The 15,682-nt window shown below is 34.3% G+C and overlaps 1 protein-coding gene across 1 annotated transcript; it reads left to right on the top strand.

The window, feature by feature from the left end:
• The first annotated feature begins 859 nt into the window (after window positions 1-859).
• Window positions 860-15,201, top strand: LOC130818899 (uncharacterized aarF domain-containing protein kinase At5g05200, chloroplastic). The gene is made up of 11 exons (XM_057685155.1): window positions 860-1,193; window positions 3,615-3,729; window positions 9,105-9,247; window positions 9,345-9,458; window positions 9,640-9,828; window positions 9,904-10,059; window positions 10,218-10,483; window positions 10,573-10,670; window positions 11,531-11,709; window positions 13,540-13,656; window positions 14,746-15,201. The coding sequence occupies exons 1-11, from the start codon at window positions 1,119-1,121 to the stop codon at window positions 14,938-14,940; spliced, it is 1,647 nt and encodes a 548-aa protein (XP_057541138.1). The 5' UTR covers window positions 860-1,118; the 3' UTR covers window positions 14,941-15,201.
• Window positions 15,202-15,682: the final 481 nt, after the last annotated feature.

Genomic DNA, 15,682 nt, shown 5'->3' with positions numbered 1-15,682 from the left:
TACCTAAAAAAATAATTATCTTTTAAACATCATTATGGTGGGAATTTAGGGCATACTAATTAGTATGGATTTAGGATATCCAAGCAGGGATTTGATATGTATCAAGTTATTTGGGGTATATCAACTAAGAATTTTTGGCAAGTTATTTGGGGTATATCAACTAAGAATTTGAGGTATATGAGTAGGTATTTAGGGTTGTCAAGTAAGGGTTTGAGGGGACAAGGGTATGATATGCCTGCTACCCTGCTACCCTTCTCCCTTAACTTGTGCGGGTACTGGATTGATGACTATGACTATGACTAAGTAAGGGTTTGAAGCATATTAAGTAGGAATTTACGATATATAAAATAGGTATTTGAGATATACCAAGTAGTTATTTATTTGGAGTTGTCAAATTGGTGTTTGAGGCATACCAAGTATGTATTTGGAATGCAATTAGGTATTTAAGGTATACTCAGTAGGTGTTTGAGGTATATTAGTTAGGGATTTGAGATATACCAAGTAGGTATTTGGAATATACCAAGTAGGTATTTAAGTTTGTCAAGTAGGTGTTTCAGATATATTAAATATGAGTTTGTGTGTGTAAAGTAGGTGTTTATGGTATGTCAAGTAGTTGTTAAGGTATGTCAAGTAAGGTTTACAAGAATCAAACGATTAAAAACGCTTAACAATTTCAGCATGTTACACACCTATTTAACGTATAATATCTTAAAATCTAACCGAGTATATTTTTCGTTTTTTATGGTCCAATTAGAGACGGCCACAACAATTTATGTTACCTTCATTAAATTCGTGAAAATTATGGTATAATTGTTGTCTTTGGAAAATTTGGAACAGCTTAATAAAAAGATCTGAAAATTTTGATTGATTATGTGTTAGTTGTTTGTCCCCGTATTTCAACCAGAAAAGAACACAGATACTGATATCTGCAAAGGAAATCAAACAAAAATGGCGTAATCAATATAGTCAAAGAAATCTTCCATCTTCAACCCACCACTAATTTAATTTCTCTTTGTTTTTACCCCTTTCTCATTTCTTCCTCTAGTCACTCTCACTATCATCCTGTTCCTTTTGTGTAACTTATTTTCAATTCCAAAATTCACACTTCAGTTTCATTAATGGCGAATATGGCTTTCAAGAGCTCAAATTACACCTCGTATGGCCGCATACCTTTCTTTTTCTCTCCCCCTCAGGTCTTTTCTTCTCTCTTAACTTGTCATTAAGTTGCATTTATTGTAATCTCTTTAATTTCTACTTTGTTTTTTGCTTTTTTATGCTTCAATTTATGAAATTTTGTGTTTGTCCAGATTCAGTAGTAAAATCTTAAATTTCTTAATAGTAGAGTTGGTGGGTTAAAACTTAGAAATGTTCTAAATGAGTGGTTGATTATTGTTTGTTTGTATCTTTTGTGTTTGTTTTTGTTTGAAATAAAATGTTTTTAGGCTTTGTAAGGATAAATTTTTGCTACACTTTGAAGTTGGACTAGGGATCTGGGATTAAGTCTTAGAGGTAGTTGATGCGAGCTGTTATCCTACGGATGGATGAATTGTAATCTTTGTAACTCAAAACTACAAATAGAAATAATACTTTAGGTATTAAATGTTGGAGACGGTAATGAATATATAATGTAATTTAACTAGAAATACTATTCACAAGTTTTAGGATCATGTTTGTTCTGCCCTAGTGATTCTTTTTCTTAAAAGATGCACTTCCATTCACTACCATGGAAGGAGGTATTAGGTGTCATTGGAAAATTGTAAAGAAAAATACATATGTGAGGATGAAATCTAAATTACTATGAAAATTGTATAGCATATTTCATCAAATTCACACTTAAATTCATTCCCTATACCAACATTATATATATATATATATAAAAAAAAAAAAAAAAAAACCAAACTAGACATTACTTGTAATTTCAGTTCAATTGAGCACTAATATAGCTACTTTCACTTGTTTTCAGTACTTACTGAGTTCACTTATGTTTAACAAGTTTGTTGAAGAGAACATAGCCTTGATACACTCAAAGATACTTTTCATATTTTGGTGGTAACAATGCACGACTAATTTCATATCTAGCGATCAATTCCTGAATTAATAATTTGGATTTGAATCAAGGTTGAGCTTTGTTTACCTTGAAGCTTTTAAACTATACATAGTTGATTTCTTTAAAGTCACATGATAAAAAATTTTAAAAAGTGGATAGAAATGCATCGAGACGAATCAAATAAGATTCCAGTGGTATTTGTTTTTCTTCTTATACATAATACATTAAGAACTAGATGTAAGACAATATTGCTAAATGAATAGTTATTAATATGCAAGTGTAACAAGTAGCAACAAATAAGAACTAGAGACTATAACTAACAGACATAGTGTGGCTAACTATTACCCTCATTTTGGAGTTATAACTTACTCATTTAACATTTTAGATTCATCTTCATGTCCTTGTCTTATCTGACCTACCTTCGTTGTCCTTGATATGTCTCCTATTGATGTCTTAATTTATTACTCGTGGTCCATGTACGTTTCCTTTAAGCCAAATCAAAAGTTATTTAAACCCTCCTTTACAAAGTGAATGAATGAAGTGGATATTGTGGAAGACCACAAGAGAGTTTTTCTTGTTAATGTAGCCAATTCCATCTCTTGGGATTAAGACTTAATTATTGTTATTGTTGTTTATTGCTGTACATTGTTGAATCTTATTTTGTTCAAATGCTTAACTTCGAGTCAATGGTATTTGTATGTAATTATAGGTATGAGATTTAATGATACTTCTTTATGTTATTTGCAACCAAGGGAGGTTGCAACTTTTGCACACTAATTTAGAAAGGTAGAAAGAGAGAAACCTTAAGCGTGAGGAGAGAGAGAAAATAGGGAGGGGGAGAATAAAAGTGTGTGAGTAAAAGCTTGTTGTCCCCAACTTTTTTGGTTCAGTTAGGTTCTGGTAAGTTTTGGCTGTCACCTTCACACTTACATTTTCACTACTAAATAAATTAATTTTAGTTTAATTTCAATAAGTTTAGTTCATTCCAATCAATTGGGCAAAGAAGAGGCCCTTGGTGGTGAACGTCTACCAAATCAAAAAATGTACAACTTAAAAGAAACTAAGAAACTAGATGTTAGCAACTCGTGAAAAAAACAACAATTAAAGCGTCCAAAACGAGGTTTAGAAGTTGTGGCAAGCATTGTTTAATTATCCAACTTTATATCGACCTAAACTTTGAGATTCTATGACAATCTTACCTATTGAAGATTTTACAAGTTGTAGTGGATTGCTGACAATTGTTGGAGCGTGAAGTTGTTGGATCAGATATTCTAACATTGCTAGAATTTGTTTGGGATTTTATCACCTGGAGGAATGATAATATGGTTTTAGTTAATAAACTTTTTATTATTTTAATTTCTTTTACCATAAAGTAATTAAATTAGAATTAGAAATGTAATTTTGGTGAACTTTAAGTAAACTAGGTGTTAAAAATAATGGACATGGGAATAGATACATCAAACTATCAATGGAGTATTATATATTCAAACTTTATTTTCTGTAATTTATTTTCGTACTTAGGCATCATGATTAAACTTTATTTCCTTATTCTTCATCTTGGCTGCAGTTAACTACTACAAATGTTTCCACTTGGTCTAGGAAACTCTACTATCACCCTCGCCGTGTGATTGTTTATTCACAGTACTCCCAAGCACAAGATCTCTTCACTTCACGTCTCCAAGGTACCTTGTATTCTCTCTCTTATTTTGCATTACCAATATTCCTTTCCTCTTCCGGTCTCTTGTGATTTTTCTTGTGTCATAGACTCTTGGTTGTCATGTGTAGGTAATTATACACATATCAACTTTTGATTTCAACATGCTTATTTTATTCAAGGCAAGCTCTAATTTGTGGTGTTTTTGCTTCTTTGTCACTATGTATGTATTAGAAACTCAGGTGAAGATTATGCTACTAATAAAATTTATTCTTAGAGTTCAGAAGACAATAAGGCTATGTGGAGCTCATATTATAACGCACTTATCATTTTTTGCCCTACCATATAACTTTCGATGCTATTGCTTGGTTGTGTTTGTTGTGTTGTTTGTGCTCCTTTCTCTGTGTATTGCCATTGTGAAATGGTTTGTGTTGTCACAGAATCATGGTACTACATACCTAAGGAATTGCTTTTGTACGTGACTTCTTATAACTAGTGTAGATAAATTTCAAACCCAAGGAGTCTTGATTTCTTGTTTTTCTCATCCCAAGTAATCTTTCTAAATGTATGTGTAGTTTTGTTCCATATTACCTGGTTATGTTACTTAGGCTCAAAACATTGGCACGTGTTTAAGTGTCAATCTCGACTAATTAATGGAAAAATTCCATAATATTGCTTCAAATGAAGTGCCCAAGTGTACCCATGTTTGAGTATCGTGTTTAGGATTTGACACAAATTCTGAAGGTAAAATAAATGGTGTGAATGACATGCTTTTTTGTAGCTTTGATTTTTCTTCGATAACGGATGATTACTCATATATTGGAAAATAAGACAAAAAGCAAGTATATGGAAAAAAATATATAGATGAGATAAAGAGAGAATGTGCACTATGTATGAGATCAAGAACCTTTCTACACAGTGTGGATTGATGCAACATAAGTCATAAAACCAATTTTTGAATCAGAATTTCAGATATGATCAGTGTAGGGACTGATCTTGATGCAAACCCTCTCAATTTCACTCACTAATTAGGCTCTCCACCTCTCACTCTTGTGTATGGCTTCACTCACCAAACCTGTCATGGAATCTTGCTATGGTCTTGAATGTTTCACTCACACAACAAGACACACAGGATAGAATTAGGACTCCTAATTCCCTTGTGAACACAACTCACAATTTGAAGAAAACTTCTCACTAAAATCAGAAAAACAGAATGAGTTTACAAATGAGAGCCTATGTATATATATAGGATTCACTTAACCATGCACGTGCCTTAAGAGGATTTATTTAAAACATCGTGCAAGTTAAATTCCTAAAGATGACTTAAACATTCTAATCATTCCTAATACAATTTGAAACTAGGATACATGATACAAAGTGTTAAGTCCTCCTTGGCTGTTGGCTTGTGTTGTCTGCCCACAGCCTATTATGCAAGATTGAGTTCTGAAAGGACCATGAATCTTGAATGCTTCTATGCCCTCCTCAATGGCTCTTGCCTCTTCTTGGATTACTCCACATGATTGCTCCTCCTTGACCTGGGCAATCTGGTCCTTAGATTGAGCTATTGAAACAAGTTGCTGGTCTAGGCTTTGCTGAGTTCCTTTATTGTAGTAGTTCAATAGTAAGTTGGGCCTTGAATCCTGATAAGGGTCACAATGAGGCCTTGAGTCCTGTTGAGGGTCACAAAGAGGCCTTGAATTCTGATGAGAGTCACAATGAGTGTCTTGATCAGCTTGATGTGTCTCTGAACATTGTTTAGAATGACTATGTAGATGAGGTATAGAGAGAGAAAATGTAACCATTACAAAAAATGAAGCTATAGAAAAATCTACATATTGACCTAAAATGGGAAGTTTAGCAAAACCAAAGGGGTAAATTGAGTATTTTATAGGCATATCCTTTACACTTGCCCCCTCACTTGTCTAAACTTACCAAGATACTTTCCTTTTACTTTGACTTTTTTAACTCCTTTTGTCTTTAAAGAAATATTGGGAAACTAAATTACAATGTAAGGTGTCTTAGCAGTGATTTGTTCTACACCTATTCTAGCTACTAAACCAAAAGATTTATTTTCTTCAAGTTTTGAAAGGTAAATATATGCACTAAGTACACCAACCACACCAATGAGAAACTAACTTCTAAACGAAATAGAAAACAAACTTGCACCTGGCTTTGGTGAATAGAAAGATGGTTAGAAACATAGTTATTAGAATCATGATCCTGATATACGATTCTACAATCCAAACATAAACGACAGACCCGGATCATAGGTAGAATCTTAATGTTGGTAGAATCGTGCGATCCTACATAGCTCAAGAATTTTAGGTGGTAGGATCATAACACGATTCTACGATCTTACAGTTCAACGATCCGTTTCCATAAGGGTTGTTTCAATCGTAAAATATTTTCATATAATCCATGTTTAACTTATGTATAAATCTATGTATTTAATATAATTATACCAATATCACTATAAAATTCAAGTTTTTCTTAATTCGTTGTTTAAAAAATGACTGTTAAAAGTATTCTTCAAAACTTAATAGATGAAGTCAAAGCTTTTTACTTACCCTTGACACTGAAAAAACGAACAAACATAATTGATAATTGGTAATATAAAGCACATTAATGCATATTCGTAGAATCACATGATCCTACGATCCAATTCTTCCGATTTTGATTCCATCCCCTCAATGATCCTAGGTATAATCCCGATTGTAAAAATTGTGATTAGAAAAGTAGGTGGTTGATTAATAACCGAGCACACAAGAGCCATAAAGGACACCAAATTCCAGAGTCCAACTTTCGCAGTACAATAAATTTGTTTAGTTAACTAAAACTAAATCAGAAACATGCTACACAGTTAAGGAATGCAATGTGAGCTTTTCTATTTGTATTTTTGTTATCTCCTCCACAAGTAATACACTTTAGTATGATACCGTTATATTGTGGTGGCAAGCATTAGAAATTCCATGAGTATAATAACAACTTTTCCTAAGTGTTTTTTATCCTAGAGTCTCAAGATGAAAACATATTTATGACCCAAACCACCTAAATTTACTACAAAAAGTATCATAATGGTATGAAAGGGTTGACTCAAGGAGGCTCAAGGTTGTGTTTAAACGATTCTTGATGATGAATGGACTTTACAATGAGTGGTCTTATAGTTGATTGTAAAGTACAACACAATGGCAATTAACACTATAACAAGATGATTAAACTCAATGAAAAACCATTGAGGCTAGCCTGGTAAGGGCTAGTTTAGCACCTCTAATAAACATGGACATTTCAAATATTACAAGAGACAAGCTAAATTTATGGATGTGAATTAATGAACTCTCTTATATTATAAGTAATTACTTTCATTAGAACTACATTATCTCAATTTATTACTCTTTTTCGTAGAATTCAAATTAATGATGAATTGAATCAAGGTCCTCATAAATACATGACCAAAAAGCCTATTTTCATGGAATTACAATTAATTTTGTTTAAGTCGACATTTTCTGAACTTCATTTCTCATTAATTGAGTTGAAATTAACCTTTTTTAATCTTCATTTCTCAATATGTGATCAAGAAATTAGATTAAAAGGTAACAATAATCAATTCAATCTTAAATTTACAATATCACAAGCTCAATCTTTAGATGCATTTCATTAATCCACGAAAAAATGATGGGTGTTTATCCCTTATGTCTAAAAGGCCACTCACAATCCATGGTTGATTATACCTTTGTAAAATTACACATTAGAGATTAAGAATCATTGTTTTTGCCTAATTGTAAACACATTAGAGATTAAGAATCATTGTAATAAACAATAAGAGTAAAATTATATAAAAAAAGACAAGAAAAAAAAGGGAAAAAAAATCCAAACATCATTCAATAAAATAAGAAGAAATGAGATTAAAGAAAGAAAACATAAAGAGAGAGAACCGATCGAAATCAGAAAGAAAAAGAAGAATAGAGAGTTAAAAGGAAGAAGAAAAAGGAAGAAGAAGAATACCTGGTCAAGAATGGCGGCACATTTAAAAGAGAAGAACAATGCCTATGTTCATCTACTTTGGCTAGGGCAAAAAAGAGGCTTTTTTCTCTTTCAAATTCAAATAAACAACTATTTCTTTAAGGTAACCCAATCAAGTAAAAGTAAGTATTTTAGTACTTGAAACTTAAAAAAAGAAGCAAAAACTGAAGATAACATACACAAGGCGCACGAGGCGCAGCCTTTCCCTTGCCTCTCGTAATGCCCTGTGCTTTGAATCTCTGGGGCGTTTTTTTGGCCGCCTTGGTGCACCTCATGCCTAGGCACGACTCAGGCGTGCTTTTAAAACCAAGCAATGAAGGTTGGAACTTTAAGGAGTTTAGAAGAGTAAGTATGTCGAAGATGACTTGGAATGGACCACAAGATTGAAGAATGGCATGAAAATTGAAATTCACAAGAGCATAAGGTAGTACATAAGGATAAATAGTGGAGGAAAGTATCTCTAAATGATCATTTGATTGATTTTCTACGTTGTAGATTATTATTAGATACGACCTAAGAAAAGTACAATGTTACCGACAATGTGGGTCTCTCATGTCAGTTTTTTTGGTTTATGTAGCCAACCCCAAATGTTGCTATCAAGACTTTGACATTGTTCTTTTTGAAGGAAATGGACATAACTACAAATAAAAACATGAATTTTAACATAAAATGTTGGTTGAAGTGAACTACAATCGTATGCTAACACCAATTTAAATGAACTAATTCTGAAATTAGACATAGATTAATTGAAAATAAGTAATTGAGCAAGTGTTGAAACATTCTAACAATAAATACTAGAAATCTTCAAGGAGTACGATTGTCAATCAATTTTAAACGGGAATCGTTGTGAAACTAAGCTACACTAAGAGCAATGGAACGAAAGTAAATGAGCTTCTAAAAAACTGAGATATTGTTTTACAAAGTGGTTCTGTTTTTAGGAGAGAGAAACTGATCTATTTATATGAAGGACTCCATGAGAGGGGTTGATTTCTGACTTTGAGAGGAGGTGCCCAGAGCCTTAGGCAAGCAAGTGAAGTGCTAGAGCGAGTACCTTAGGCACCCGCCATCCATAGATGGATGGTGATTTTGTACCTTGGAATTTATTTTTGGACTGTGCCTGCTGAAAATTGCCTCAGAAAAAGACCCAGTGAGAGTTTGCACATGATTTTAATTCTTTTGAAAGATATGTGTCGATTGAATGTGCTAATTGTCAAAGACTTACATTGTATAGCAACCTGGTGAAAGTTTGACAAGTGGTTTAGGCAAATGAAAAAGGATGGGATGCATTTGGTGTTATTTGTTTGATTAAGAGGTTTACATTGTACTTACATGCAAAGTTTCACACTTGTCACAATTTTGATGTGTTTTTGTATTCCTTCATAGACCGAATGCAAAATCTTCCAAGGCTGGTTGAGGACATAATCCAGACATCCATAAATACAGGGCCTCGTGGAGCCTTAAGACTTGCTCAAGGTGTCCAAGCAGTTGTTGGGGTTGGTAGTGAGTGGCTAGTAGATGTCTCAAAGGTAATTTGGACTATTGAGTATGATATAGATTACACTTGTCGATATGAATGGCTTTTACAATTTATCCAGGAAACTAAGGCTTCTTTGCTTGCTGTAGTGGACGAATTCATCAGCTGGGTTACCTTCTGAGCTACAGTTGGGATTGCTTTCTCCCTTCTATCTGAGGAAATTGTTTGAACGACTGGGTGCAACCTATATAAAACTGGGCCAGGTAATTACAGAGAGATGATTCTAAAATGACCATGAATATTACTAGATTTCCTTTTGTTACTTCCACATCATATTTTGTTTTTTAAGATCGTTTGAGCTGTCTTTGTTTTTTCCTCTGTGTAACTAACCAGTTTTGTTGCAAAGTTGCGATGTTGATCTTTCTTATTTTCTCTTTTGATTAGTTCATAGCATCTGCTCCTACACTATTCCCTCCAGAGTATGTTGAGGAGTTTCAGAAGTGTTTTGATCAAGCCCCTGCAATCCCCTTTGAAGAAATCAAAGTAATCCTGAATGAAGAACTAAAGAGACCAATTGATAGTGTCTACGAATATATTAATCCAACGCCCCTTGCATCAGCATCGATAGCGCAGGTTATATTCTTTCTATTTTCTGCCTGATTTATCTGGCTAATGGCAAGTTACCCAAAACTAGAGGCATATCTCCAGGTTCATGGTGCAAGACTAAAAGGCTCTCAAGAGGATGTGGTCATAAAGGTTTTGAAACCAGGGATGAAAGATATATTAGTAGCCGATCTAAATTTTGTCTACATTGTAGCTCGCATTGTGGAGTTTTTAAACCCTGAATTCAGCCGCACATCACTGGTAAAACAGAGAAGTTTTCTATTATATGAAGCTTTTAGTTTCTGTTGTGTTTTCCTGAGCTCCAGTGTTAGCTCCTTTGACTTCTGAGTTCTGATAGAGGCTGAGCTATTTCAATTTTGATTGACTTGAGTATCCTGTAAATTTCTCTCCTACTGTAGGTTGGTATTGTTAAGGATATTAGAGAATCAATGCTTGAAGAAGTTGACTTCAGTAAGGAGGCTGCAAATATTGAGGCCTTTAGGAGGTACATAGACACTATGGGGCTCAGTAGGCAGGCTACAGCTCCAAAAGTATATTATTACTGTAGCACAAAACGTGTTTTGACAATGGAAAGGTTTTATGGAGTTCCTCTTACAGACCTAGATTCCATAAACTCCCTTGTTCCTAATCCTGAGACAAGTCTGATAACCGCCCTTAATGTCTGGTTAGATTCTAATCATTTCAATGTGCCTTACCTCTTTTCTGTATATGAGATCCAAGACTGACTGTAATTTACTCTTGATGTCTTTGTAGGTTTGGCAGTTTGCTTGCATGTGAATCATTTCATGCAGATGTTCATGCTGGCAACCTATGGCTATTACGCGATGGCCGCATTGGATTTCTTGACTTTGGTATGTACTTTTCGGGCTATACTGCTTATCATCTGGCTTTTTTTACTATATTGGAAACATCCTTCTTTTTCTTTTCTTGTAAGGGGATTTAATAAAAAATCCGTAAGAAAATATGATTATGTATACTCACCTTCTCCCGAATCACTCTCTAATATTTGTCATTTTGGTAAGAGCTTTTTTATGTCAATCACACAGTGATTCATGTGGGTGGATGTTAATGTTGATTTTTTACATGCTATTAGTGCTAAGAATGTACATGTTGCTTGACATTTATTTGTGACCAGTGCATTTAAAGGGTGTCATGTGTTTGATAGATTTTCTCCTTTTGATAGTCTTGTGCATTGTTACAAAATCCCAAGTCTAATTTACGGTCTTACTACTAAACGATTGAAAAAAGACGAGCGGCTTCGGATCCTATGTAGGATCGTAAGTTTGGTAGGATCATTCTATCCTAATTGGAATAGAATTTTTTGCGGTTGTATCAAAGCATAACCCTGCGATCCTATGATCCGATTCGAAAAATATATGCTCAAAATCACAATTATGATTAATTTCTCATGTACCATATTTGAACTTTTAAAATGAATATTATGACTAGTGACTGAAAATTTTTGCATATTTAAGTTTATTCTTAAGATCAATCCTTGGATCTAATTCTACCGATTGATCCTACCCTCCGATCTATTTTAAGTAAGTTCTCAATCCTTATAAGTTATAACCCTGATCTAGTGTCATGTGAAGCTCTACAGTCAACGTTTGTGAAAATTGTGCTTCCTATCATTTGGATCGAACACTGTTCTTGCTCACTGCCTCTCTTTTCCTGATAGAAATAATTCTAGAATTCCTATGTTCGTTTCCAGGTATTGTTGGACGTATATCTCCAAAGACTTGGGCTGCCATGGAAGTTTTTCTTCAGTCAATAGCAACAGAAGAATATGAATCAATGGCATCAGCCTTGATTGAAATGGGGGCGGCAAACCAAAATGTGGATGCTAATGCCTTCGCAAGAGATCTAGAAAAGATCTTTTCCACAATACAGGTCGGTTATAATTGTTTATTCCTTTAGAGCATGTTTGGATGTTTGAAAGCATTTTGGGAACGAAAGGAAAGGGAAGAGCGGGAAGGGGGAAGGAAGTGTTTTTTCTTTCTTCCAAAATTTTCATTGTAGAAAGATTTGGTTTGTACAATATGTGAAAAAATTTATCTTTCCAGTTCCGTTCCCTTCATTTCTCTCCCTTCTCCTTTTGCTATCCAAACATAGAAAATCTTATGCCTCCACTTTCTTCCCTTTTTTTCCTACCGTTTCCCCTTATCCAAATATTGTCTTGGTATCCGTAAATCAAAGGCAAAGCTTTATTGTCTTCCAACATTGGCTCTTGGCATTTCTTAAATTTGTCAGCATTGGACATGTGTATTTGTTGGCCATGTTGAGAGACCCCCTCAAGAATTTCTCATCAATAGTAGTGTTAGGATTATTGATGACTTATGTTCACCAAGTAATCAAGAACATGATTAAGGTAATAAATTATTTTAGTTAGTGTAGTTAGAAGAGAATAATTACCACTTTGTGATTGGTTTGTTGGGAATCAATTAGTACATTGTACTATTGGAAGTATTAGCTTGACATGTGAAGGATGTGAAGTGCAAATTTTCAGTCCTAAGTGCAAGTGTGAGGAGCATGGGAGACCATAGTATGCACGAAAGAGGAAAGCCAAGCAGCAGAGCTACTCCATGCAAATCTGACGTGAAGCTGCTGCCTTCTGTTCTTTGTATAAGCTGCCAGCTTTGTTACTTTAGTTGCTGCCCCATTTCTCATACTACCACTATAATATTTGCACCAAAGTCTCATTATAGTGAGCTACCTTACTTGCTCAAGTTTACCCTCTAATTAGCTCCTCTCTTCCCACACTAATACTCCATTGTAATTCCTTCAAGTTTATATTTTCTCCTTTAAACACATTAATATAAATCCTAGGCTAGATGGTGGATGTAGCCCAAGATTGGTGAACCACCTTAAACTTTGTCTTGATTATTACTTTATTATTGTCATTCATCTACACTTGCATATTTGGTTCTTATACTTGACACAACACAAACACACACTTAAACCTTAATTTACTGATCCTTGAGTGAGGTTAATAGCCTCTCCTTTCAGGTAGTCCATTTTCTTGTACAATATTCTGTATTTTCTATGTTTAGCATGTTGATGGTGGATGCTTAGCCCTAACAAGTAAAATCCTTCTCTATAGTTTTCGTTCTAGTCACTTTGCATATGAAACTTCGTCAAAAGAAGTAAAATAATTTAGTTAGCATGTCCTGCCTGGCAATGGGCCAGTAGAAATATTTGTTTATTTTACAACCAACTTTCACTATAAATCCCAGTCATTGTCCTTGTTCTAGCTTTTGGCTTATTCTTTTGATTTCATGGTCTAGCCGATATATCTTTTTTCTTGTAGCATGTAAAGTCCTTGCTGCATTGTACATTTTCTATTACAACATGCATAAGCCAAAGAGTATGTGACCAAGATTTGTACAGATGTCATCATCATCATACCTAGTGTATCCCGCTCATAGAAAACTATGCTCAGGGTCTGGGGAGAGAAAAACGATGGCAGCTCATACCCATAGAGGAGAGTTCGGTCAAAGAGTCCCTCGACTCGAGAAAGGTCTTCAAAGAGAGAGAAACCTACAACTTACAGATGTATGTAATTTAAATCTAGTAGGAATGCTTGCATGCTGCAAGTCTATACCTGCCCTATGGTCTCTGAAAAACACTGGTTCTTTTCACTAACCGTGTTCAAACTAAGCTTGTAAAGGAAAATGTGCAGTGCTAAACTATATATAAACTTGTAAATCCTTTTTGATACAGGATCTAGATACAGAAATTGTCGTTGCAGCATCGCGGGGGCCAAGTACAAATGCAACTGCTGTTTCCGCTAATGTATTACTTGATGAGAGGCAGATGAACGCCCTATTTCTTGACCTGGTAATACTCTTTTGCTATTGTTTTTGAGAACTGTATGCTGGCTTTTCTTTTGTAATATCAAAACATGGGTTGCTGCTTTTGAGTGGTGGGTTTTATGGCCAATCGTTTATCACTTTATTGTACTTGTAGGATTGGATGTGTTTCCATTGCCCTTTTTCAGTCTTGGTTAACTAGTTTTGAGCTTGTGCTGAGTAATGTAATTAATTTTCTGCAAAACTGTGTTTTCTCCTACCTTGCTGTCTTGCTCCTTCATGCTGTTCAACCTTCTAGTTTTACATGTTAGTTTTGGTGCTCAAAAAAGCATTGGCTCAGTGAATTATTGAATAATGGTTTTGTAGATTACATTTTTTAAATGATTGAAATGTTGGAGACTAGTGTTACAATTTGAAAGCCATAAATTCCCTATTTATGGATTTGTGCATATTGAGGCAATTCAAGTTAGAAATCCACTAGAACCAAGTTTTTCTCGCCTCTTAAGTCAAAATGTGCATATTAGGTCATTCGTTCAAAAGAATTTTGACTAGAACGTTGACGTATGTTTAGCATTGAGAATTAAGCATTGTAGTTTGGGCCGCAAAATCATAATCGAAAGGTCGATGTTTATGTTCTGATAAGTACACCTTCGTTCCAACTATTTTGTCCAATTTGCTTTTGGCACGGAGACTAAGGAGTTGTAAAGTAGTGGGGTATTTGGAAATAAGAGAGAGAATATAGAGAGTATAAGAGGTGAGGTTAGATCAAAACATAGAAATAAAGGAAAATTCATTGGGACGGATAAAATGGAAAATGGATAAATTTTGTGGGACAGACGATTAGTTGTATAACAGCAAGATTCTTGGCAGTCAGTTTTTTCGGTTGTGTGAATAATGCTATAATGTGTGAATAATGCAGTGGAATATAGTAAAAATGACTTATGAGGAATCATATGATGTTTTCCGTCAAGGGTTAATCGAAAACCACCTCTTTGTATTTACAAGGGTAAGGTTACAGACATCCAGCGATGCCAAACCCACTTAGGAGGAAATCACTTAATGAGTGAGTCGTATGGACTCCTTTCATATTTACTTCATAGCAATGTATATTTTGCAGGTACGGGTGAGTGAGTCATATGGACTGAAATTCCCTCGAGAATTTGCCCTTCTATTGAAGCAGCTATTGTACTTTGATCGATACACTCGGTTGCTGGCTCCCAATATGAACATGCTACAAGACCAACGAATCACCATTGTTTCTAATCGAAGAGCTAGCAGCAACAGGGGTGGATTTCAAGATAGTATGTACTGATATTCATAAATATGATCGTATACTTGGATATCTTCTAGAAGAGCAGCCTTTTTGTCCAAGTAGTTTATGAAATAGAAAATGTATATCCAATCATCTCACTAGTTAATACCTGAATAAGAGTCTTATAGTGTACATATGATAGGGTGCACATGCTGCATGTATAGATATACAAATTTATCACTGTACCTTTAGAAAAGGGAATTGTAAAATGACTTTTCTAATCCCAACTTCCCAACATATAAAGGGTATAGTTAAAGATAATTGAATTATGTGCATCTTCAAATTAAAGATGAATTATGTACTACTGCACATCTTACTGGGTAATATTTTATTTGTTAAAATTTGAATAGTAATAACATCTCAAAAATATTATTTTTATTCTCAGCTTATACACCCTTTGTCCCTAACATGGTTTTTGGATAGAAGTGGAGTCAGGGGAGGGATTTAGATAAATGAAGAATTTGTTTGGATTTCAAAAAGGAATAAAAGGTATTTTGAGGGGATGAATTTGAAAGAAAAATCTAATAAGTTTTGTTAAGGTTGCAATTTCTTTAAATGTGGAGATATTTAAGGGGAAAACACATATTCTCTAAGAGATTGCCGCAATTTCGTTTTTGGTTTGTCCCTTTCATTTTGCTACAATTTTCTTTTATGAAAATAACTACTTTATTTTATTTCATCCACATATCAATTCTCCTTTAATATCATCTACCTAATTCAAATGATCTCACTATTTCTTAAT

This window comes from Amaranthus tricolor, chromosome 7, assembly GCF_026212465.1.
Source record: "Amaranthus tricolor cultivar Red isolate AtriRed21 chromosome 7, ASM2621246v1, whole genome shotgun sequence".
Taxonomy (NCBI): Eukaryota; Viridiplantae; Streptophyta; class Magnoliopsida; order Caryophyllales; family Amaranthaceae; genus Amaranthus; species Amaranthus tricolor.
This window is presented reverse-complemented; position numbering and strand designations above follow the sequence as displayed.